This window comes from Rhinatrema bivittatum, chromosome 13, assembly GCF_901001135.1.
Source record: "Rhinatrema bivittatum chromosome 13, aRhiBiv1.1, whole genome shotgun sequence".
NCBI classification, from domain to species: domain Eukaryota; kingdom Metazoa; phylum Chordata; class Amphibia; order Gymnophiona; family Rhinatrematidae; genus Rhinatrema; species Rhinatrema bivittatum.
Genome location: NC_042627.1, coordinates 26,481,455 through 26,508,237, shown reverse-complemented (window position 1 = coordinate 26,508,237; position 26,783 = coordinate 26,481,455). Strand labels below are relative to the sequence as shown.

The following is a 26,783-nucleotide window of genomic DNA, read 5'->3' as shown; positions in this document are numbered from 1 at the left end:
CAGAATGCCTCCAGGGTTTTCTTAAGGGATGGAAAAGGCTCCTTGGTGGGAGTCTCATCACAGATGTTTATAACCAGTGATTTCTTTTCTGGAATAAAAAGTGCCAGTACTCACATGCAGGGCCCCTCCTTGAGGGTGGGATGGAAAGGGGAAACCATCTAGGATCCCACCCCCTTCAACTGGCTGCACAGACATTGATGGCATTGCAAATATTACTCCTGACCCTAGAACACCAATACACCTATTACTGAGAAAACAGAACAGCTCAGTCTGTAATAGATCACTGTACAGAAAACTATACACTAGCAAAATACCTCACCTTAATGACACAGACAGAACATGGATAGATTTGCATCAAATACAGAATAAGTAACCACAAATTTATACATAAAAATATGCAGACAATAGCTGAACTGGCAACCCCAAGAAAGCAGACTGTACATGCAGTACAACACTGGTGAAATAGAAACAGAAATGCATTTCCTAACATAACACATTCCCTCTCACAATGATGACAGCAGCTCCAACATAAGATCTTCCCTCCGGTGCCAACATAAGACCTCTCCTCTTACACACACACACACACACACACACACGTACGTCGCCTCGCACTACTTTGCCCTCTCCCTCTCCCCTTCCTCCTCCCAGCAGGCAGGCTTAATCCCCTCTCTTTTTCCCCAGGGGTCCAGAGTTGGTCCTCTTCAGTCCCCTACCTTCCTGCCCAGGCAGCAGTCTCTCTTCCCCAAGTCTGAAGAGAGGACACAGGGAGGGGGAGCAGGGGTGGTCCAGGATGGATGTTGAGGTTTTTTTTCTGAGGGACCACAGGGCAATTCAAGCAGGTAGTGGTAAAGGTGCTGGTGTTCAGTACTGGCCCGTACCCACAGAAAAAAAACAAATCCCTGATTATAACTACTTAAAAAGCTGAAATTGTGTACATCATGGAATATTAAAGGTTTGAATAATCCATTTAAAAAAGATAATCAAGGCCCTGAGGAAAATGCATGACAGAGGAAGGAAGAGAAGAAGCTTTCTTCAAGAGACCCATCTTTCAAGTTTGGAATAGGAGCGATTAAAAACTGGCTGGATTAGGGAATGTTACTCAGCCTCATTTGGAGAAAAGAAAAAAAAAGGCAGTTTTTTTTTTCTTTTCTACCCTTGAACTATACTATTCCTATCCAGCTGTCACGAGATCAGCCCTGTGGCAGTGGGAGATGACGTTTGCTTAAACGCAACTCCTGCTGCCAGCTGGGGGGTGGTTGCTGGTGGATGGAAGCCAGGGATCACTTGGTTAATGGTTTCAATGGATTGGGCAGGGGGCCCGATCCGATGTATAAAATTTGCCACCCCACATAGTCCTGTGTGGTTGCACAGATCGCACACCCCAAAAGCCACTATGGTCTCTACCTTTTTCAGAAATACCACAACCACCGCTTGAGTTAGTTCTGATGTATAAAAGCCATGTTGCAGCACGCAACTATACATACATTTTAATGGAGTGAGCAATTAAAATTAAAAGTTTATAAAACTCAGGTCTAGACCCTTCTATACCCAGTGACTTCCTCAGTTGGAATTGCTCTGTATCTGAAATGGGTACATTTAACTTACTCAAATGTTCCTTCTTTAACCTAGGCAGTTGCATCCCCTCAAAGAAAGCATCATGCGTCCCTGTATTGGTGTCTCACTTATCATACAGCTCAAAGTTTGCCATACTGGGTCAGACCAAAGGTTCATTAAGCCAAGGATCCTGTATCCAATAGTGGCCAATCCAGGTCCCAAAAATTAAAATGTTGCGTCTGTCGGTCTCAGACGGCTTCGACCTCTGTGCCTCACCTTTTTTCCTTCTCTCTCCTCAAGCCTTGGGAATATGGCTGCTGCCGCATCTTCATGCCGCTCCTTCCGGCATCCCCGGTATGGCGACGGTGTTCGCCATGATTTCTCTGAGGGCTTCCTAGGGTTCGCGCGCACACACTACCCACGCCTTTATCCACGTCATGGCAGGAACCTCGGGAGCATCACCTCCGAGTGACGTCATCACATCCTGGTATTTAGCCTGCCCTTCGTTTGCTAACAAACTGAGTTAGCAAGGATTGGAATAGCTCCGGTCTAAGCTGCTCTGCCACTTCCTAGCTGCCACAGGAAGCTCTCTGCCCTTCGGAGTATTCTTCACCAACCTGGGTACCCGTTCCTTGGGGGCCCTTCTTCTCTATTTCAGGTACCTATCCTGGGACACCAGGTTCTCGCGTCTCGAGGGCCTGCTCTCCCTAATCTGGTGCCTGCCACTGAACTACTTCTGCCTGCCAGGAATTACAACGATACAGCTTTCTGCTTCAGTGAGCACTAACTCTTCAGTCTATCTCAGCTACAGCTTCAGCGCTCTACATCCGGGACCTGTTCCTGCTACTCTGCGCCGCCTATCACCTATCCAAGTGTGAGACGGGTTCCCTCTGCTGAGGACCCCTGGACTACAACTGCTGGGGTTACCTTCCACTGCTGCCCACTACCCGGGCAGTACCACCGAGCTGTACAATAAATACAATTTCTCTGTGTTCTCGTGTGTAGAGTCTAGCCTGGTACTGCGGTTCCTCACGCAGCTCCTCCCCGTGGGAGTGGCCATCACCGCAGTACCCAAGAATCCACTCCAACACCTCATAACCATAACAGTCTAGAATCTCTTTAATATTCTTAATCAGCATGCCTTGCTTATTTTTTTAACTCTATTATAAAGGACTTCTGTTTCACACCCTTTACTACAAGTATGAATATTTTACTTGCTTTATTTCCATATCTATAAAACTGAAACTTGAAATGATTCAAAAAGCATATGGCCTTAAGGTGAAGTAGGTGGATTAGGGAAGTCCTTATTTCTTCCATTCACCACATATGTTCATTCGACATAATAAGAATATGTATTCTCCTATGAGCATAAAATCTCTGTATCCCTCTGCTTCCTCATTTTCACTATATAGGCCATCACTTCCCCCCCTCATCACAGCCTTTCCCACTTCCCACGAAAGGGCAGGAGCTATGTCTGACACATTATTGAACTCCACTTACTCTGGCCATCTCTCTCTAAGATAAGTACAGAACTCTGTATCTTGAAAAAGATTTGAGCTCATTATCCAAGTTAATATGTTGGCTAGATGCTCTCCCAATGCCAAGGAAAGGAAAACTGAGGCACGATGGGAAACAGGATAGCTGATTGCACTACAGCAAACAGATCAGCTAAAACAAAGAATGAACAATCCTAGAGTAATCTTTATGAAGATTAGGAAAAAAAAAAAGATATAACCCATTTCTCCTTGGGGTAGTATTCTTCAGATATCAAGTAACCCTAACTCATGCATTATTAGATTTAACCCCTTGCACTCTGGTGGCTTAGGTGTGCTGGGAGGTTGGCAGTCTTCCCCACTATTTACTACCACATTAAAATCTCCAAGAATCAGCTTATAATCAGGAAAGCTCAAACTTCTTGTGAATAAATATTAGGAGAACAAACATTTCCAAACATAGATTTGACTCCATACAACGTTCCCAGCAAGAAAACAAACCTACCTTCATCATCCTTAACAATCTTTTCCAAAACAAAGGGATGATTCTTACGTACAAATTGCCATGCCCCATTGTCTCTGACAATAAGATGCACAGACCCAACCAGACTTTTTTCAAATGTCAAATGTTCTCCGTGTCACATACTGTAAAAGCTTTAAAAAGTTTTAAACTAATGCATTCCATTTTCACATCAGCTTTGCAGAGTACTTTATAGACCATTTAACACTGTGGCATAAGTAAATCAAGACATGAATTTTTAAAGCTTATTTATTTATAAATCAAAAGTTGTATATTGCCTTGCATCTAATCAGATTTGTATTTGTTCGCTAATTCACATAACAAAAACCATGCAGGTATCAGATAAAAGAGCATTTTCACTATACTAGTGTAACCTGGTCATGTGCATGATGACAATTCTGATTCATGTTTTTAATATATTTTGTATAGTAATCACATCAGGCCACACTTCACGACAATGGAAAGGGAGGCTATGCAGGCCTCGTCAAACTCTCCCTCCTGCATGCAAAGTAACTTGTCAGAATTTGCAGCATGCCAAAAACATGGGATAATGACGGTCTCAATTCAGGAGTGGAATAGTTTTATCTCCAGTGAAAATTTGAAATAAAGAAAGGGGGGTCCATATTCAACCACATTTAGCCTGATAACCTGTGAGTTATCTGGCTAAATGCTGACTTTTGAACATTTCTTCCACTTATCCAGTTCACTCATGTATCCAGATAACATGGGAGTGGTTCTAGCTAGGGGCGTTCTGGGGAGTAGTTAAGTTAGCTAGATAACTTATCTGGCTAACTCTGGTCCTGAAGTGAGCTGAATAAAGTTATCCGGCTAACTTTAGGATAGTTGAGTATATTCAATGGTGCAGCTGCATACTTTTATCTGGCTAACTTTGCTGCCTGAAAATGGACCCCACAATATGTAACTTGCAAACTATATTTTAATGTGACCACTGATAGTGGCAAGTCAGAGAAAAAGGACAACCGCTCTTACCAGCAGCGAGATAAACATGCTACAAGTAATACAAGCTATGGAATTGCCCTGTTCCTTTTTTTTTTTTTTGGTCTGGCCTCAGCTTGGGCCGTCCCCTACATTCTATCTCCTAAATGTCAAAGCTGAATGGAACTTGCTAGCTTGAACTAACCCTCAGGTGATATCAGGTCAGGAGGATGTAGTAGTATCAGAGTCAGCAGTTGTTAGGCAGTTCTGTATGCTTCTAACATGATCAGGCTTACTTTGCTTCCGAAAGCAATTTAATGTCATTTTATTGTTTTAGGAAAAACTCCCTTTGCACGAAACTGAGGAGTTTTTGCTTTGTTACTGCTGTTCAATTTTTTTCTAACTCACTGAAGCCTGCATCAATTAATGACATGACAGACTCTTTCTTGGTAACCTCTGGCACACAGTAACCTTATGTAAGCAGAAAAGGGCTGGAAAATACGCAGGCAGTTTGGGTTTTGTTAGTAACATTGGAGCCAACCTCCCATTCAGCGGGAGGCGGCTCATGTGAAATGACAGGTGCCTACCCTGATCAGATTTTGTCAATTAAAACTACAAGTTCACCCATTTAGTTAGAATGTGAGGTTTTTTTTTGGCTGTGCCAACTGTGACCATGACCTGTGCCACAGGACACTGAGACATTAGTATCCGGGCACTATATTTTTGCAATCAAGAATCCAGAATTCTTATTTTCAGCAGCCAAGGTACAGATAGGTTTATAGCCATGGAAAAAGCTTGAAAGTTTGTTATGGTACTGAACCTCCCAATGTACAACAAATATTTTGTATAATTCTAATTCTGTACAATATGTTCAATGGAGAAAAAAATGAGTTACAGTGAATAACCAGCGTTACTTAATGGAAACATCTCTTTAAATTTTCATCTTCCACTTTGCCTTTTTTATGCCCACAGCAACCTGTTGGGGCCATTCACTAAACCACTGCATTTTTTCCCAAAGGAAAAATACTGCAGAATTCACCACCCTGAGGTGTATGACCCTGTCGCTTGGCGACTCGCGCTGCCAGTTGGTGAATCCTGTGGTATTTTATGGCAGGGAAAGCCTTCCCAAAAACAGCGCGATGGCAGCCCCAGGACTGTGAGGCTGCCATCAATTAAATGGACCACTCAGCCTTGAGACTGTCCCACCCCCACCATGAGTTGGAACACCCCCCCCCCAGTAGTCTGCTTATTAAATAGCCCAAAGTGGCTTAGTGAATGAGGCCTTGTGATTGTTACTGTTGAGGTCAATGGGGCTCCAACAACCATCAGCTTATATATTAAAGCTTGAGTATAGAAGCTAAGATACACCACAAAAGTGCAGAGTCTTCCATCTGGAGCACAAAAGGGAGCAGAGCATGATGGGAGGTTAGGTACTGATGATCACCCAACAGAAGGACCTTGGATGATCATATCTGAATATAACTAATTGTACCTGAATTGTAATTTGTCTTGAGCTCGGTTCTGAAAAAGGCGAGTAATTAAATGTAAAATCCAAATTCACTTCAGGGTGGACAAACAGCAGAGAAACCAGTGGGATGTAATGGTGTATGTGGAGATGCATTAACAGTAGAAAAGAAGGTGGCAATATCCCTCTACAAATCAGGCATAAGGGCTCATCTGGAATACTCTGTCCAGTTTTGAAAACAGGGACCCGATTTTCTTGCATTTCTCCTCTATAAATTTCATAAAAAGAAAAGGGCATTTTTCAAAGTGTTTCAGTTTATTTTTTTTACCAATACATGAAAACCCCTTCCTGGTCCTGATTTGCCACCTCAGGTGCTGTTACCTACCCTCTCCCTCCTGGACCTCGATCCTACTGCTGCTACCTCCCTCCCAGGCCCCAGTCTTTTGCTTCCTCCTTCCGAGACTCCGATCTTCCATTGCAGTCCCTGTAGGGACCTCTGTTTTCAGTTATTTCATTTTTTGCTGTTATCAGTGTTTATTTTAACAAATCAAAATTGGAGAAAATGCCCTGATCTACTGCTGTTGCCTGCGCCTCCCTTCCCACTCTGACTCCAATCTGCGGATACAGCCACCTCCTCTCCCCTCCCTTGCCCAGGTCTAATTTTGTATTCTGTTTTACTTTTATTGCATGCAGAGGTTTGGGGGGGTTTAGAATAAATGGAATGCACAGTCTGTGCAGACAGCAAGAGTACTAATAAAAGTGGACTGCTTGTGCAGAGCAGCACTGGTCGAAATCCACGGCAGGCAATTTACACTGGGTTTGTTGCATATAAAGACAGTTTATTAAAATTGTAGTACAAAGGCTCACCACAGGAATATAGGAAATCAAAGAAAGCCTGATCTATCAAAGGCATTCTCCCATTTCAGTCTACTAGAGCCCTTGATAAATCAGTCTCAGACTGCTAACAGTTTCGTATTTCAGAAAGATATGACGAAACAGGCACAATCCTTCTTTGTACCTTATCACTTTAAACTTTGTCAGTATGTTTAATACCAGAAATGCACCACTTACAATAAAATCTTGAACCTGTGGTCCCAGCTACTTTAACCATCCTGCAGTCACAGCCTGGGGGCTCAGCCACGGTGCTGCGCACTGCCCTGCAGAAAGCTTGCCACATTGCTCGTGGTTGACGGAGGATGGGGATGCTGTGGAGGCAGCTGGATTCATTGTTATGGACGAAACCTGGTGGTTGGATTTATAACCCATGATAAAGGGTTTCAGAGGCGCGCTGCCTGCTCCCCCCGAGGCCGTTCCGATTTCGGAGCGGCCTCGGAGGGAACTTTCCTTCGCCCTCCCCCCACCTTCCCCTCCCTTCCCCTACCTAACCCCCCCCCTACCTTTGTCGGCAAAGTTACGCCTGCTGAAAGCAGGCGTAACTTTGCACGCGACGGCCGGCAGCCCCGCTCCGTCCTCCGGTCCCAGGGGCTGGTCTGGAGGCCTCGACCACGCCACCGGGCCGGCGCCACGCCCCCGGGCCCGCCCCCGAAACGCTGCATCGTTTCGGGAACGCCCCCGGACACGCCCCCTCCCGCCCCTTTTCGAAAGCCCCGGGACTTACGCGCGTCCCGGGGCTTTACGTGCGCCGGCGGCCTATTCAAAATAGGCGCGCGAGGGCCCTGCGCGCGTAAATCCGGAAGGATTTACGCATGCAGGGCTTTTAAAATCCGCCCCTTTCTGTTTGACATTCAGTCACATAGAAAAGTGTACCTGCTGAGAAATGGTTCACGTCTGGCCATAATAAATACCCTAACACAAGTGCACCATGGGAAGGATCACAATTACCAGAAATCTACATCTTCAAATATCTTGATTATGCATTTATCCCATGAGAGTGGCACAGTCTTAGGAATGTTTCAAACTGTTCATGTTTGCTGCATGTGAAGAATCTCGCCACACAGCCCAACGCTGTACAGGAATCACCAGGTTCCAGGAGTCCACACCGCATCTTGTGCATATTATCTATCTATATGCACCTTTTCTTTTTTTCCTAGTGAAGTATTTGTGCTTGCGAAAGGAGCTGATTGAGAGCTCGAGCCCTCATTTATCCATGTAACAGAGGGGAATACTACAAATGTCTCACACCACCTTGCCAACATGCCCTCACCCTTTTCTGGAGGGCAAGTCAGCCTCCATACCCATGCACTGTTTAGCCTCTTTGCTGAGACTCCCAGATTGGGATTGTGCTTTAAATGATATGCACATCTGTCCACCTGGAACTGGACTGAGCTCCCTCCACAACTCATTTCACAGAGGCCACCAAATGGCTTTCCCACAGTAATAAATCTTAGTCCTTACCAACCTGAGCTGGATTAGAATCACTGCCCCAGAGGTGAAGGTTTGCACATGTATATATGAAGATAATATTTGCATAGCTCTGGACAAAAGCTGGGAGGAGAGAAACAATACATAATGCAGTAGGCACATATTTTCTTTTCACAAGGCACAACCATAAATTAGCTGGTTTTTTTTTTTATGTACATGCAGGAGTGGCAGTGCAGCTCGTTTAGCAGGTGACCCCTGTTTAGCCAAAATACACCTACAGTACAGTCGGCCTATGAGGGTGTGTAACAAACTACAGTCGAGGGCAGACTCTGTTTGTTTATGCTACATACAAATCAGAGATATTATTTAGTTTAGTTTATATAGTATTTGATTGCTAACAAAGTCAATGTGAAAATCACCGTAAACATCACTTTACTGCTTATAAACTGTTGGGCTGCAGGATGCATACAGGCTTCACACAGGAACGAAAGTGTGCGTGTGGGGTGGTTATATTATAGAGTATGGTTTTCACCATGTACAACATCTGGTCTGCTAAAATACATTTTTCATAATTAAAAGCCCAGGTATATAGTGAAAAATAATTAAAAAGGGAAGAACCATGATAATTTCATACCTGATGTATTCGGGTAATTACGCTTAAGCGTTATGCAGCCTTACTTGTTAACCTGAATGTTTTGCAGAAAGAATGCAGAGACACTAGTTCAGTTAACAAACAAGGACAAATTTGATAGGGCAGGGTTATCCATGTTCAAGGCCAGCAGCTTTTTATTCTGAATGTTTAAAAATCTTTTAAATCTTTTCAGACTTGCAGTGATGCTGCGAAGGGATGTGCTATCATTTAAAAAAACGACAGGCAAACAACTATGACTTTTTTTCTTTCATGTTGTTGGGGGTTTTTTTAAAATCTAAAATGACACCAAAAAACTGTGAAATTTTTGTTTCGTTTCATTTCATTCTGGCCATTCAGCATGTGCTAAGTGCCCGAAACAAAACAAAGATTTTTATTTCCATGCCCACCGCTCCTGCTCTGATCCTCTCCTGCATTCCTGCACATCTTCCGCCCCTTGCATGGATCAGCTAAGGAAAACACTCTGGGCCAGGATTTTAGTAGGTACGCCCGATTTTATAACATGCGCGCATATAAAATCCGGGGTCGGCGCACGCAAGGGGGCGCACACTTGTGCACGCCGAGTCCTAGGGGAGCCCCGATGGCTTTCCCTGTTCCCTCCGAGGCCGCTCCGAAATTGGAGCGGCCTCGGAGGGAACTTTCCTTCCGCCCCCCCTCCCTAGCCCGCCCCTCAGCCCTATCTACCCCCCCCCCTCACCTTTGTTAAATAAGTTGCGCCTGCCGTCCAAGTGCCGGTGTGCAATCTCCTGGCACGGCCGCTGTGCCGGAGGCCTCAGTCCACTCCCCGCCCCTTTTTTCAAGCCCCGGGACATACGCGCGTAACCCTTTTAAAATCCGCCCCTCTTTGTTTACTTCAACCCAGGGCACACTTTTTACTTCCGATAACCTGGCTCCTAAGGGTTCCTCCCTGACCCTGCTTTAATTTTCATTAAATTGTTTTAAAACTTTACTAAGTATAGTCGATACTTCACTTGCTGGCTACGGACATCCTTACAGGCCGATACAGTAAGGACGCGGTAGAAAGAGTGCGGTAGTGCCGGGCGCACCCTCGTTTGCCGCGCGCACAGTTCGGATCACATATCGCTCGATACAGTATTTAAATGGCATGCAAATGCAAGCCGCGTCCAAAGCGCGTCCAAGAAGCGTCCATGAAGCGCAACCCATTTTACTGTATAGAGCGCTATACAGCGCCTATACAGTATCCTGGGTGCGCTGGTACCTGTCATTTCAAATGTCATTTCAAATTTGAAATGACAGGTACCAGGAAGTGGATGGTTCTCCTACGCTCGGGCATCGGGGATTGCCAGTCCTCTCTCCCCCCCTCCCGAAGCAAGGCGCAGGGGGAAAATCGACTCGACATGTTATTAAAGCAAAACGCCGGCTCGAGCTTTGCCCCTGGAAGGCGATGGAGGCGCTGAAATACATACCCAAGAGGTGAAGATATTTCAGCGGGGTGGCCCAGAGAGCGCCTTGAAGGCTGGTGACCCCGGAGGAGTCCTGCAGTCTCGCGTGGCTGAGACGCCAGGAAGTGAGGGGGAGATGGCGGCGTCTACCTCTAGGACAACAGGGGAGTCAGACGAAGGAGCAGGAACCGGGGTAAGAAAATCTCTCACCCAGCAATTTGTAAAGCCGGCAAAAATAACCCTCGATAACATCTGGGATCTCATGAATGGGATGCTGGTTAAACTAGATAATCAAGCCCTGCAACTTGAAAATATTTCAACCAAATTCGGTTTGCTAGAACGAGATACACAGCAGAAATTTGTTGAACAAGGTAGCTCCATTAAACAAATAACTGAAGATATAAAAAGCCTCCAGAATACTAATGCCTCTATTATATCAGAAAGGATGTCTACATTGAGAAGGCTAGAGTCTATTGAGAATCATGTGAGACATTTAAATTTGAGATTCTTGAATTTTCCGATCATAATGGGCGAAATCCCTCTGCTATCGTTTAAGAAATATATTTCGGAAGTTTTGAAGATTCCCCATCAAGAGATACCACCTGTAAAAAAAATATTTTTTCTTCCGAAAAGAACTAGCACTCCCTTAACGGTCCCACAACAAGGGTCAGGCTTTCAAAATCTGACCGATTACCTCGAGAATTCAAATATAGAAATAATAGACCGTGCAGTTCTTTTTGTTTCCTTTTTGAAGAAAGCGATGTCTCAAAAATAATGAGAAATTACTTTAAAAATATTTCCACATTATTCTGCGGTGGACTCATCCGTGTATACCCGGATTTGGCAAAATCTACTCAGCAGCGTAGAAAAGATTTCCTATTGATGAGACCTGAGACTATAGCACTGGGGGCTAGCTTCAAATTGAGGTACCCCTGCAAGTGCATTATCAAGCTGGCCAGGAACACATATATCTTCTTTTTACCAGATCAACTGAGAGCTTTCTTATCTGGCAGGAGACCACCCGAGGAGGATGAGAATCTTGGGACAATAGAAAATTAGGTGTGGAGTTGGGCATAAATTTGTGATAGATGTCGTGTGTACTCCTTGTATATTTCCTTTCTCTCCAATATTTCCTAAGTATTAAGAGATTTGATATGATACTATGTTATTTCTATTATATGTTGGAAAATTGTTATTATTTTCACCTTTATTTCCTAAATTTCTCTGAGATTTCTAATACAAATGTTTATTTGTATATTGTTTAAAAGATGATAAATAAAGAATTAAAAAAAAAAAAAAAAAAAGAAATTGTAACTAAAGTAAACTTACTGCATGCTTCCAGCAACCCCAGTCCTCTCTCCCCTCCTCCCGAGGCGCACACCGCGGCTCCCCTGCCTCCCGGGGGCAGCCGGCCACAAAAGCGGCTTCCAGCAGCCCCGCCGGCGAAGGTGCATGAACGCACGTCCAATTTGGGCGTTCAAGGCACCTTTGCTGGCTTGAGCGCCCAAATGGGACGTACAGGTGGTGTGAGCTCATCATGCCAAAAAATTGCACCGACAGGCAACTGGAAGATTGCCAGAGCGGCGGAGCCAGGGCCGGGGGTGTGTGTGTGTGTGCGCGGGGCGGCGGCTCCCCTACCTTTCCTGCATGCGGGGCAGCTCCGGCTCGCCTACCTGCCTCTCTCCGTTCCGCCGCTCACAGCCTCCCCAGCGCCATCTTGCAGCTTGTGACGTCACCCCTGACCCTTGAGCGCCCAAACGCCGGCGAAGGTGCATGAACGCACGTCCAATTTGGGCGCTCAAGCAGTGAAGGCGCATGAGCGAACGCCATGACCTCGGAGGTCCATCCGGGCGCTCAGGTCACGGTGTGCGCTCATGCACCTTCGCTGCTTGAGCGCCCAAATTGGACGTGCGTTCATGCACCTTCGCCGGCGTTTGGGCGCTCAAGGGTCAGGGGTGACGTCACAAGCTGCAAGATGGCGCTGGGGAGGCAATGAGTGGCGGAACGGAGAGAGGCAGGCAGGCGAGCTGGAGCTGCCCCACACGCAGGAAAGGTAGGGGAGCCACCACCCTGCCCCCTCCCGCACACACCCCCCCCCCGGCCCTGGTTCCGCCGCTCTGGCAATCTTCCAGTTGCCTGCCGGTGCAATTTTTTTGGCATGATGAGCTCGCACCGCCTATACGACCCATTTGGTGCCTTGAGCACCCAAATTGGAAGTACAGGCGTGCGTTCATGCATCTTCGCCGGCGGGGACTGCTGGAAGCCACCTCGCGGAGAGCGCCCGATCCGCCCCGGGCTGCTGAAGTGGGAGAAGGAATGCTGAAAGAGAAAGTGAAGGGACATTTGTGAGTCAATGTCCCTTCCCTGTCAGCGTGGGCCCGTACGGGAGACCGGCACCCATGGACGCAGCCAGGGCAGGTGAGCGGGGGCTGGGGGAAAGTTTGCCCGTGAAATTTCACGGGCAACTTTACTGCCTACCCTCTAACGCAGGGGTAAGGGTAGGCGGTAATTTAGCAGGTTAAAGACGAGGCTAAACTGCAGGTTAAAAAGGCGATAGTCGGGGCGCACGTTACTGTATGGGAGGAAATAGCTAATCAGAGCGTTGACATCTCATATACATGCCGCGGGTGGAAAGGGTTACCCGTTGATTTAAAGAAGCGGTAAGGATGGGTTAAAAGGGATAGTGAATCGCAGGTTGGACTTACGCGGCCAAATAGCAGGTACAAAGCGGGTTAGAAACGGGGTAATCGCGGCCGCGCTTTACTGTATCGGCCTGTTAAGTAGGAAAGATACAAACTGAGGCTGTGGATCAGAATCAGTAATATCGTTATTTAAAAAAAAAAAGTGTATTTTTACAGTTGCAATTTAATTTATTATCAGGGATACTGAGATGTTCTCCTTCTTTTTTCCTTACTTGTACTTTTTCTCTCTTATCCCCACTTTCCTTATTTTTCTGCAGCCTTCCACACTTCTCTTGTTCGCTCTCTATTCTCAAAGGGCTCAACTCTCCCTTATTGTTTATTGGCCTCCGGAGGGCGAATATTGGAAAAAGAAGAAAAATAGAATTTTTAGAAAAGCAGATAATGAGAAATTGGCAAAAAGAAAAACAACAAAAACCCCAAAGGAAATATTTGGCACAGCCTAAACAAAAATATTTGGAATGTGTGGGGGAAGAGTCCCCCTACACACTCCATTTATGCTCTTACCCACAAACAGCTAATCACCCAATATATATTTATCTATATATCTGTATCTATGCCTTTTATTCATTTCTTGCATTTCTTGGAACCCTCAGACCCAAGAATATGTGGACTGGGGTAAATCCAGGCAAGAGTGCGGTCTCAGCTGCGCAGCCCCCATTCACATGGGACCTATTTTGATGCTCTTAAAACAATTTTGGGAAAAATAGGAAAACTAGCTGCCACCTCACCTTTTTTAAACATTGGCTGTAGTTTTTATTGGAAAATCCACTTTAAAAGGGTCAGAACAGCTTTTTCCACTGGGGATGTCAGCCTTCATCTTAAAAAAACAAACAAAAAAAAACCCTCCTAAACTCCTGGCCTACCCTGCTATCTAGTATCTCATCCATAAGATGCTCATCATTTCACCATGATCTACACCTGCTTGTCCTAGACCATCCTCTCTCATACCCACCTCACACTTGTACATTGCAGCCTTTCTACCTGCTGGCAAACCCACATCACAGAGGTATCTGAGATGCTGATAAATACTGGAAAGTCTAAGGGACATAGGCATCTTCAATAATCCAGCTATGGAAAATCCTTCTAGCTATACTTACAGGACAGGAAGTCCTTGACGTAAAGCATTCCAAGTTACAACCATTCAGAGTCACAGCGTTTCTAAATTGACACCCATTATCCAACTATTTCAACTTTTAAGACGCCCGAGCGTATCCCAACCATCAGCACACTGGTGTTCCGACCACCATGGGGCCTGGCAAGGCGACGCATGTTGGAAGAGTACCAAGGACTTCCTCTCCTCAGAACAGTGTCCGTGCAATATTCTGTAGGCAGGCCTTGGCACGTTCTAACATTGAATGGAATGTGCCACTTGATATCTGCCAAAACTGACCCATATTTTCTGCATCCTGAATTTGGGTAAATTGCGCCCTTATTACCCACTTCTTATTCTAATGCCCATTTCCTCCTCTCTCACACCCACCTAGCACCTCCCATTCTTCTCCCCTCCCCACCTGCACTTACCTCGCCTCCTTTTCTTCATCTCTGAAAAGATCACCCTTAGCAGCTGGAAACTATCTTGGAATTTACTGCCCTGCATTCTTTAAAGTGCACAGCTGGGGAAAAAAAAAAAAGCTGATCCTCAACGGAAATTAATATGTCTAGCTGGTATAAAACCTTATATTTATTATCTTTTGGCATTTGTCTGTATGCAACCACGGTATTACAGTCAGAACTGCAAGGAATAAAACTCTGCTGGAGCTCAGGTTAAAGCTCTCGGTTCTCCTCAACCTGCCAATGCTGACGGAAGAATCCTAAAACTCTTCTAAACGTGCTTCCAGTTGGCCAAGCAAATCACTGCTGTTTTAATACAGCTACAAGGAGAAGGGAGGAAGGAGAAGGTGTCAAGGTTTCTATCTTTCATAACCCACAGTGACTTGCTATAAAAAGGGACTATTGCGTGGCACATACTATCAGAACAGAGGCGGTGCATGGGAATGGAGGAATGTGGTGATCATGGTTCTTTACCATTCTTATTCATTCCGTAAGAGCTTCACTATCCGTACAGTAAATACAAACAGAGTTGAACATTTCAGCTGCAGAATGGCACCCCCAGCACTGTTGCTGTCCCTGGCAGTTTCAGTGCAGCATCAGCAATGAGTTCCAAGCCCAACTCCGACAAAATGAAGGCATGGCCTTACAGGTGGCTGACCAAGCAGCTTTCTTACGATACAATCTGGGCCATGCCCGGTTTTCATGAAACACCAGTAGCTAAATATACAAAAAATTAAAAATTCTTTAAAAAATATACAATAAGTATGCAAACAGAATAATAAATATTAACTCTGTAACCAAAAATGAATTAAAAATACTACTGCATACTTACTCTGGGGAACGGGTCAACATTTGCAGGAATGACATTGGCAAAAAAAAAAAAAATGTCTTAAATATACACTCGGAATTGTACAGTAAAACATTCTAAGGCAAATTAATGAGGATTCCTGATGCGCCAGTGCTCAGGAGGCGCAGGCTGTGACACCCGGCGAATCCCAGCTCTCTGGTACGGCTGCTTTCTCCTGTTACCCAGATGCTCCTGATGTTTGGGGCCAGAGTGGCTTGTTCACTGCACGTGCCCACCGGTGAATGGGACTCTGCTGCTTCCGCTGCCGCCGCCGGTCACCACGTCACGGAGATGGTGCGGGGTTGCAGTTAGGAGGTACTGCTCCTCCTCCTCGGACGAACCAGTTTCCTTTTTGCAGCTTCTTCCTCGGTGTCGCTTTCACAGTTTCTCTGAAATACAGCAGACGAGAGTTTGGCGGAGTTCACGAGTTGCTGAACAAACCCTGCCAAAAAGGGATCTGATTTCTGAAAGACTTTTTTTTCCCCCCTCCTGGGCACAGACTGGCATGATACTTTCGATATATAAGGTCCACTACTTACAGGCACATAACGCACCTGCACTGCTTTAGTTTGAAAATAGAATAAGGCATGATTCTCACATCTGTAGAAATTACTCTCTCTTATGAGAACTAATTAAATAACAAAATGAAATGGTCACCAAGGGGTAGAGGTGTAGCCATCTCAGACTAGATGGAAGAGAAAGAAAGCATGCTTCTAGCTTCTCCAGCAGACGTCTCTGGCACAGCATTTCATGCTAGAAATATTAAAACGATGCTTGAAATAAATGTTCCAGTCAGATAGACAAAGCGAGAACCCTTAAAACTGTGCATACTTTGTATAAAGCAAAAAAACAAAAGTAATTAATTATAGCTGAACTGATCAGTGTCATTTGAGACAGACTAAGCCATGTCTGGTTTAACCCCATTGCATGCAGGGAGATGTAGTTCTGATTTCTCTAAGTAAAGCTGGACTACAAGTCTGGAAATGCTGTGGGGTAAAACCAGGACTGACTCAGTCTGTCCATTATGACCCTGAGCTTTCTGCTCATCTCATTTATAGGATTCCACCAAAGGTTCAATGGAAAAACAACTGGTAAGGAGAAAGTAATCATCGCCACAGTGGGGAATTGGGAGTGAACTGGGATGATTGCCACAGGCCCTGTGCTTTCAGAGACCTTGTGCTGCTACATTAGCCCTGACCCTGGCATCACAGCCTCAGGCCATGCACCTTCTATGCAGCCTGAGGTGGCAACAGCTGATACTTCTCTTCTTTTCTCCTATCATGCAATTCCTATAGTGAAAAAGGTATACAATGGAGTGCCTCAGGGATCTGTACTTGGACCGGTACTTTTTAATATATTTATAAATGATCTGGAAAGAAGTATCAGCGAGGTGATCAAATTTTCATATGTCACTAAATTATTCAGAGTAATTAAATCAAAAGCAGATTGTGGTAAATTGCAGGAGGACCTTGCAAGACTGGAAGACTGGGCGTCCATATGGCAGATGAAATATAATGTGGACAAGTGCAAGGTGTTGCATATAGGGAAAAATAACCCATGCTATAGTTATACGATGTTAGCTTTCATATTAGGAGCTACCACCCAGGAAAAAGATCTGGGCATCATAGTGGATAATACTTTAAAATCAGTTCAGTGTGCTGGGGTGATCAAAAAAGCAAACAGAAAGTTAGGAGTTATTAGGAAGGGAATGGTAAATAAAATGGAAAATGTCACAATGCTTCTGTATTGCTCCATGTTTAGACCGCACCTAGAATACTATGTGAATTCTGGTCACCACATCTCAAAAAATATATAGTTACACTGGAGAAAGTACAGAGAAGGGCGACCAAAATGATAAAGGGGATGGAATGGCTCCCCTATGAAGAAAGGCTAAAGAGGTTAGGGCTGTTCAGCTTGAAGAAGAGACGGCTGAGGGGGGATATGATAGAGGTCTACAAAATCTTGAAAGGTCTTGAACGGGTAAATGTGAATTGGTTACTTACTCTTTTGGATAATACAAGAATTAGGGGGCACACCCTGAAATTAGCAAGTAGAACATTTAAAACAAATCAGAGAACATTCTTGTTCATGCAACATACAATTAAACCGACGTGATGTTTTTACAAATGCCGGTATATAAAAGTTATAAATAATAATAATAATAATAATTAAGCTCTGGAATTCGTTGCCAGAGGATGTGATTAAAACAGTTAGTATAGCTGGGTTTAAAAAAGGTTTGGATAGATTCCTGGAGGTGGTCCATAAACTGTTTATTGTCGACATTAGTAGCATGGGATCTATTTAATATTTGGGTACTTGCCAGGTACTTGTGACTTGGATGGGCCACTGTTGGAAACAGGATACTGAGCTTGATGGACCTTTTGTCTGACTCCCTATGGCATATCTTATATTCTTATGGTCTGCCCTCTTTATCCATGCAGTATTGCTGTTACGAAAACATTGATAAAGGACATTGCTGCCCCTTTAACTGATTCATTAAACTTTTCATTATAATCTGGAATGTTACCCCCAACTTTAAAACAGGCTTCTATCTGGTCTCTTTACAAGAAAAAAAAAAAAAAAGCACAAGCTGATAACTCTGACTTAGCAAATTATAGACCTATCTCTTCGATGCCTTTTTGAGCTAAAATTATTGAAGCAGCAGCCCTAAAACAGCTCTGCCGGTCATGGTGAATTTCCCTTCCAGTGGGCGTCAGATACGATAAGTATCTGGGGGTTTGGATACTGTGGAATCTCGCTACCTTATATCATTTGAATATAGTACAGAGTCCGCTAAGGATGTGGATGAATCTGCCGGTCTCTTGGGGTGGGGAGCTTTGCGGAAAATGATGATACTCCTGAAGCTATTATACAGATTACATATTGCTGGTTGCAGAAGTTAGAATTGATGTTGCTCAAATCAATTTTATGAAATTCTTATGAAGAGACAAACCAGCTAGAATAAGCTACCAGAAGCTAGTGAATGATAAAGAAGAGGGGAGGATTAGGCCTTCCTGACTTTCAAATATAAAATGCAGCGTGTCAGCGCCGATTCATAGGAAAATGGCTCACTGATAAATATCAGTTTTGTGAGAAGGGCCTGCTGGCATCAATGATGAAACCATGGTCTCCTTTGTTTGCTATTCATGATCCAGAAATTAACATGAAAAAGTAGGGCGGCAGCAATATCTTATTATGGGAAATTATAATGGCCTGGCGATGGATAAGGAGAAGTGGGGGGAGCCCAATCTATGTCCTTGTTATTGCCTATACAAGGAAATAAAGCTTTTAAATCTGGGTTGGAATATAGATCCACATTTGAGTGTTGGGCAAAGGTGAACTGCACTATTTTGGCACATATCATTGATGAAGAACCATTTGTATGCAATAGTTTTCAAAATTTGCAAGTACAATATGATTTCCCACGAACGCAGTTTTTTGCATATCTGCAACTTCGTCATTACTGGGAGACATGCAGATGGATTACTGAGGAGATACGAGGTGAGCTTGCCTTTGTAACATCGATATCAAGTACAGGTGGTATGAAAAACTATTTCACAATGGACTGTTTTGTGTAGATAGTAAGGTCAGAGTGTTGAACTATCAAAGTTAAGTAGATTCTGGAGCACAGAACTGCAAATTAATATTATAACTGAAATGATGGGGAAAATCTGTGGTTCCATTCCCAAGCTATAAACTGATGTAAACTTGCAGGAAATGAGATTTAAGATCTTAAATAATGTGTATTAGGCGGAGTTGCAAAGGTATCACATGAAATTGGTTTCCGCCCCTGTTTGTTGACACTGCAGTGAGGCAAATGGAACTGTGACTCACAGATTTCTAACAAGTGGTAAAATGAAAGGGTGCTGGGATCAGGTTCAACAGGTGAGCTACGTATGCATGGGAACAACATTTGAAATGTTTACTGGGGGTGCTTTTTGTAACATCCACGCCATTAAGGGGAGGGGAGCGTTTTCAAGCGTTAGCGGTGGCAGTGGCCTGTAAAAGCATATTGATTCAATGTTCGGAAGACAAAACACCAGACATACATGTGGCAATACAAAATAGTGGATTATATGATTTTGGAATGGATAGATGCGAAATAAATACAGCAAATGTAAAGAAGATAAGAACATCAGAACATGCCATACTGGGTCAGACCAAGGGTCCATCCTGTTTCCAACAGTGGCCAATCCAGGCCATAAGAACCCGGCAAGTACCCAAAAACTAAGTCTATCCCATGCTACTGTTGCTAGTAATAGCAGTGGCTATTTTCTTAGTCAACTTGATTAATTGCAGGTAATGGACTTCTCCTCCAAGAACTTATCCAATCCTTTTTTAAACCCAGCTACACTAACTGCACTAACCACATCCCCTGGTTCTGCATGGTCCAAATTCCTATAGGCATTACCAGATAAGCTGAGAACATCAACCTTGGCGCAAGGATATGCACTTGTATGGTAAATGACAGTGTGGTCAGTCGTAGAAAGGTGTATGACAGGGAGAGTGGTTGAGGAGCGAGGGTATTTGGTGAGGGATGGATGATAGATGTGGGGGTGCTGGTGGGAATAGTAAGGAAGGTTCTGTATGTTGTGCTGGGTAGCATGGGGAGGTAAGGGTGGAGTGAAGGTTGGGGAGTGGTAAATGATATTGAGGGAAATATCATTATTATTATTACCACTATATATATGATACGGAGTTGCAAGGACCTGGGAATGTGCAGAGAATGGGGACTATGGCTCCTCTTCCTTTTTTTGTTCTTTTCTCTGTAGTATTTTCCAGGACGTGCTAACTATTTAATATAAGTTGTGTTTGGTTTTGTAATGTTATTAAGATGTTAACTGTGAGAAATGTTCTTACACTTGCAATGTTCTATGTCGAGCTGAATAAAAACCATTTAAAAAAAAAAAAAAAAAAAAGGGTTTGATTATGGTTCCAGCTTTATACTGGTCTTGTTAGACCTTTCTTTGCATTTGATACCCTTGATCATAAGATCTTGCATACCCGCCTGTCCCAAATTAGAATTAAGAATAACATCATGAACTGGTTTGTGTCATATTTTCTGACAGATCTCAACAAGTAAAATGTAGTTCTTTAACCTCCTCCTGGTCTCCACTGACAGCAAGTATCCCGCAGGATTCATACCTTTCGCACTTGTTTAACATTTATTTAAAACCATCGTGCAAACTTCTTTCAAGATTGTGACTAAATTATTATTTATATATGGACAATATCCTATTTTTCCTATATCATCCGATCCTAGTTATATTTTAGGATTGCACTCTATTTACCTAACATCATTAAAAGTTGGATGACTATAACAGACTTTCCTTAAATTTATCAAAAACTGAAATTGTATTTCTCAGTAAAAACCCAGAAAAATCATTTCCTTCAACCAATAATTTTAAAGGACAAACCATTCCAATATTACGTTGGCAGGCAAGAAATTTAGGGATCACTATAGAATCTGGCCTTTTTTTCAAAATACATACTAAGATACTGCAACGTAAAAATCATTTTGGAAGCTCCGCGTGCTTTACCGATTAAAACCATTTCTTGATCTGAAAGACTTCCGCACCATACTACATTTCTAATGGGTAAAAATAATATCTTTAAGCATTATTTTAGAAATAGCCAGACTTTATTTTTTGGTCAAAAAGTATGGTGTTACCAAGATTTAGTGAAACAGACTCAATTAAGAAGAAAAACCTTTTTGGAGTTAAGAGGAGAGGCTGTGCAGAAAGGAATAACTTTTAAACTGCAATTTCCATGTAAATGTTGTTTAATGGATCAGTGACAACGATATGTATTTTTCGATCCAATACAGATGAGAGTGTTCCTGGATTTCCATCCTAGTCCCATATAAGCACGTTGTATAGGTGTAATTAGAGTTATAGCGGATGAACTGTTTCAGGCCACCAGATATTTCTTAGTAATAGATTTTTCACTCTGTTTATCGTTCTATTATAAGCTCTCCAGTTTTTCTTCTATTTGACTACAATGCAGAAGTTTATTATGACGCATATAAATGTTGTGTATTCTGTTTACTATTACTAAGTCTGTACTGTAGGATATTCTCACACAAGTGGATGCTTGTAAATTTATATAACGCATAAATAAAAAAAAAAAAAAAGCAATTGAAGACGTATCTATACCAACGGACATATTTTCCATTCTGATTACTCCTGGCAACTAATGATGGATGTATGATGGATGCTAACTGATTGTTTAGTTTGTTAAAGCCTTGCTGCTTTTGTTTGGCAAAGTATTTGTTTTACTTTATGTTCTCTCATTTTTATGAAGGTTTTTATTGGAAACCGCTTTGGACTTTGGACAATGCAGTCTAGAAATCTTTTAAGTAAATAAACAAACAAACAAAGGCAATGACATTATCTATGCAAAGGTTCAACAATCAGGAAAGATGGAGAAAGCAATGCATGTAAAGGGCAGGCCTGAAAAACCACACAACATTTAAACAGCACCATGTGAAACACTAGGTTTTATTTTCAAACTGCATGTACCTGTGGGTCTTCTAGATTTAAGCAGGAATCAGGCAAAGCAGCAAACAGCATCAAGCAGAGTATGCAGGAAAGAGGAAATACAGAGTGAGAGCAGAGAACCACGGATAACGGTTTGCAAAGTGCACCTCCGTGCATAAAACTGATTTTCCATCAAAACGTGTCAGTGCTGTTTCTGGGGAGATTTCTTTCCTGTGTGTATCTACAGGGTTTGCATACAATAGGAGTCATGATATAACTAAACCTGAACTTTAACTGATGCTGGTTCAAAATAAGAAGCCAATCCCGTTGTGTTTGGTTACTTTGTTGGCTTAAAGGATAAATTTAGTATTCTGCAATTACAATTCTGATGGCGGTTGCAATGGGTTTGGGGTTGCAGCAAGGCACTGCCACACCCAATGTAACACAGAACAGGACAGTAATCCACTCCCAGGAATGTAAACATTGCATTACTGGCATCACACGAAGACTTGCCCCGTGACCAGTGACATGGGCTGCCCTTGTACTGTCCTTCTTCCTCAGATAGCTGAGAAACTTTACTCCCATCTAGAAAGTATTCATAAAAATGTATCCTCCCTATGGCAGATCCTGCCTCCCTCACTCCCAAAAAATAAAATGTTTACAGAGATGACATCGGTATGCTTAGATGCATGAAAACCAATAATTCCTAAGAATTAGCTCAGATGTCATCAGTTTTCCCGTGGTTCCATCCTGATTGTGCAATGTGAATCTGTACAAGTGCAAGTCTGCCAGCGGAGCCTCAGCATCACTCTGCAAAGCTGCCAGGAATGTGAAGTAGCAAATAACCTATTTCTTGAACAGAAACCGGTATCATTTCAATTCTTCAAATACAGTCTCAAAAAATAATGAAACATGAAACTGAATTCCCTCAGTTCATAGGTCTTGCAAAGTTCTTTAATGGTTTCCTGTGCTTTCAGCTATATTTGTGTTATTTTAGGGTATGATTTTATCTATTTTTATGTTAATGCATTTTAATAATTATTGTACACCACTTTGTTGGACATTTTTATGATTATTGCACGTTGCTCTGGCCAGATTTGTTCTGATTTAGCAGTTTAAAAGAAGTGATAAATAAATAAATGTGATTCCTTTCTGGCCTTTTGGCTGAGGTGGAGAATCTCTACAGTATGTTTGGAGGGAAGGGAGGTTTGATATCCTGCCACCTGACCTCACTGGGGACATAGTGATGTTATGGCCACTGCATAGCAAGAGGATTCTGCTTAACTAAAAAACCCCCCCAAAAACAAGAATGAAGTGCGAACAAGGCATTTCTTGTTAACATCTGTCCCTTTAAACTTTGCCTAGTGTTTGTAATATCTACTACATTAGCTTCTGTGCTACCGATTTGAAAATAGGTCATTGGTGTTATCAATAAATAATGCGGTCACTTGGCCTATATATTAGAGGTAGGTCCTGTTCTCTTCTCTTTGCTTCCTGTTGGGAAAGAGTGACTGCTCACGGTGTTCCCTCCCCGGGAGCTGTTGTGTTTGCACACATTCTGCACGTAATCCAGTGTGAAAAATACCTGCTTCTCAGCTCATGGCTTAGACCCTGCACTTGGGGGTCTTAGCCCATAAGAGGCCAGGAAGTGATGGTCTCACCAAATATCTTGACAGTAAATACCTGCAACGCAGCTGTAAAGCAGAATCCCAAGTTAGCTGCCAATGCTTTCAGCTCACACTGGACTATTGTCCCTGAAGGTGCAGCATCGCCAGAAAGCACGGCACAAAATAGTCACATAGATGACGACAGATAAAAGGCAATAATGGCCCATCCAGTCTGCCCGGCAAGGTGTTTGGGATTATAATGCTGCCTCGTGCAGGTTACCCCCTGCAGAAATATTACTCCAATAACTACCAAGGAAAGGGATGTGTGGCTCAAAAAAATTGAGTCATTGTTCAATACACGAGTCCCCAATTTTATTTAATTACAAGCAACAGGGGAAAACCTTTTCATAAATACGAGCTTATTAGTCAAGGAACAGGCTTCCCTGTTTCTTCATTTCCATCCTCTTGCCGTTTCAGATCCTTCGGGGCTGATTCAATAGCGTGCACTAGCCGCTGCGCACAGCCTAACGCACGATTGGACGCATGTTTTGGATGCGTGTCCATAACCCCCGATCCAATACAGAGATTAGCGGGTCCAAAACGCGCATCCAAATCTCTGCGTAGCTAATAGCACTCATCCCATGGAAATCCACGTAGATGAGGCTATTAGCCAACTCCCGTGATCCAATACATTGTCCACACTGCCAATGCGCCCTTGCAAGGTGACAAACTTTACACCAGCCGTGGGGTATGCTAGACTCAGAGTGCATTGAAAAAAAAAGAAAAATCCTGCTTTCTGAGATTCCACCTAATAGTACGTAGTGATACCATGTAGGAGGAACCAAATAAAGCAGTATTTATTAAAAAAAAAAATTCTTTGAAAAAAATAATTTGGGACGTCCGATACACATACAAGATCCATGGTCCAGGCCGTGTATCTTGTGCGTGTATACGCCAGTAGCAGGAGAAAATGGACGCTCGTAGATTGAGCGTCTGTTTTCCCAACCAGCTTGACAGCCACCTCTCCTGTGCACTTGATGCCGAGGAGGTGCTAGGGACGCACATTTGTCCCTAGCGCCTCCTTTGCAGCACGACCCTCATTTTAATGTTGGATCGGGAGCCCATTTATTGTATCGGCCCCTTACTGTTTATCTCATGCCCTTTTCAATTCGGTTACTGTTCTTGTCTTCAATACCTCTGCCGAGAGGGCATTCAAGCATCTACATGGAACAGACTTAGTGTTTGGGTAATTGCCAGGTTCTTATGGCCTGGATTGGCCACTGTTGGAAACAGGATGCTGGGCTTGATGGACCCTTGGTCTGACCCAGAATGGCATGCTCTTATGTTCTTAACCCTTTCAGTGAAAAAAATATTTGCCTTGGAGCTTCAGAAAATGAAATGCCATTTGAAAAAAATGAAAAAAAAAAAAAAGGAACAGAAGAAAACAAGGTTTTGCTCCGTTTGTCCACCTTCTTCCTTTCCTAGCTGAGGGTAGAGCAGGGCTTCCCAATCCTGTCCTGGTGACCCCTACAGACAATTGGGTTTTTAGGATATCCACAATGAATATGGCTGAGATAAATTTGCATACACTGGAGACCAACGTATACACATTTACCTTACGTATATTCAGTTGTGTATATCCTGGAAAGCTGACCCGATATGCAGCACCCAGATATGCTGGAGAGGCTGTGGGGTAGAACGAAGGGCAGGGTGGGAATAAGTGGCCAGACAGCTCCAGATTCGCAGAGACAGGCTGAGCTAGGCCAAGTTTTTCCACTCCCCGCATGCATGGACTTGTAATTTCTGTTTAAGACAAGAAAGCTACAAGCCTCTGTGTGCAGTGAAAGCGAGGCCAGGACTGGCACAGCCTCTCCAAACAGACATGGAGGCGTAGGGCAGCCCTGCGGGGAAGAACGGATGGTGAGATGCTGCACGCCGGCCAGCAGGGTAGCAATAGATATTCTCTTCTGTCCTTGAGTCCAGAGCCATGAAAATCCTCCAGAATCAGGGAAACAAGCAGGGGGGGGGGCGGAGTCCCAGTGGCGACCGGCCCGGGGATTCGCCGCCCCAGGAGATACCACGTGGTCTGCCGAGCGCGGCTCCGTCACAGCCACGCTCGGCGGACCACGTGACTAGAGCGACCGGCCCACCGGGGGATGCCCGATCCCCCGATAGGCTAAGGTTCACTAGATTTCCACTTCTGCTCCCTCGATTGTTTTCTCCAGAGAGCTCACTCAATCTTCAGCCAGCTTGTCTGGCTAAGTTTGGCATTAGCTGGACAAAACCCCAAATCTGAATATTTTCCCCTGCTCCACGGCTACATTTTGTAGGTAGTTTCACTTTCCCTGGGCAGCACTAAATAAATTTAGCCGGGCAGATCTGGTCGGACAAATGCCTGTCCTAAAGTTGTGCAGATATATTCACCAGAACATTCATCAGGGTAAGGTCCACTGAAGATCAGGTTATTTTTATATGGCTAATTTTACTCAGATACATTTCCCACTTGGTATTAACCACCAATAACAGAAGGCACAGGGGATGGTGGATAACCTTCACGGAATGGCAGTTACTACCCTAAAAATAAAATTTAAATTAAAAAAAAAAAAAAGCTTGCTGGGCAGACTGGATGGACCATCGGGTCTTTTTCTGCCGTCATTTACTGTGTTACTTAATATGGACCTGAGTTAATATGGAGGGTGATATTCAGCATCACTTAGCCAGATAATTTCAGACTTATACAGCTAAATGGTACTATGTGAATATTCGTCCATGTTCAGCGGCTGCCATTGGGCCAGATTAACTATTTACCCGGCTATAGAGTTATTTGGCTAAGTGGTGGGCAGGTCGGTGACATTCTGGGCCGTGGCTACCTAATAGGTTAACCCTGCAGATATTCAGCCTTATTCAGCTAAGCTAGCCAGAAAGTTAGACTTGTTTTTGAGCAGGTCTCCGGCTAACCTTTAGATAGCCGTGTATATTCAGTGGTGCCGTTGCGCCGCTGAATGCCTTTGCTAAGTTAGCTCGATTTGCTTATCCGGTTAACTATCTGAGCCGGAGAGTGGCTGAATATCTTCATTTTGCATAAAGTACCATTTCCTGTTCACTTACCAAACTTTCATCCTGCGGCACCAATACTTTTTTCTTCACTGAACGACTTAAATGGTTGCACAGCGCGACAATGCTGAAAGAGAGCTGCAAGAGAAATGAGGATTCAGTTACCGAGCCGAAACAGAGTGGGATGTGCGAACAAACACA

General features: G+C 43.7%; 1 protein-coding gene across 3 annotated transcripts in view; it reads right to left on the bottom strand.

Annotated features, from left to right (window-relative positions):
• Nucleotides 1–14,707: 14,707 nt before the first annotated feature.
• Nucleotides 14,708–26,783, bottom strand: part of DAPK2 (death associated protein kinase 2) — a 157,147-nt gene continuing 145,071 nt past the window's right edge. Inside the window, exons 11-13 of one of the 3 annotated variants that reach the window (XM_029575121.1) lie at nucleotides 26,637–26,720; nucleotides 21,964–21,974; nucleotides 14,708–15,831 (exon numbers count right to left, since the gene is read on the bottom strand). In XM_029575121.1, the coding sequence (XP_029430981.1) occupies nucleotides 15,726–15,831; nucleotides 21,964–21,974; nucleotides 26,637–26,720 (201 nt within the window). In that variant the 3' untranslated portion in view covers nucleotides 14,708–15,725. The remainder of the gene's footprint in view (nucleotides 15,832–21,963; nucleotides 21,975–26,636; nucleotides 26,721–26,783) is intronic. The other 2 variants (XM_029575122.1, XM_029575123.1) reach the window with 2 other exon arrangements.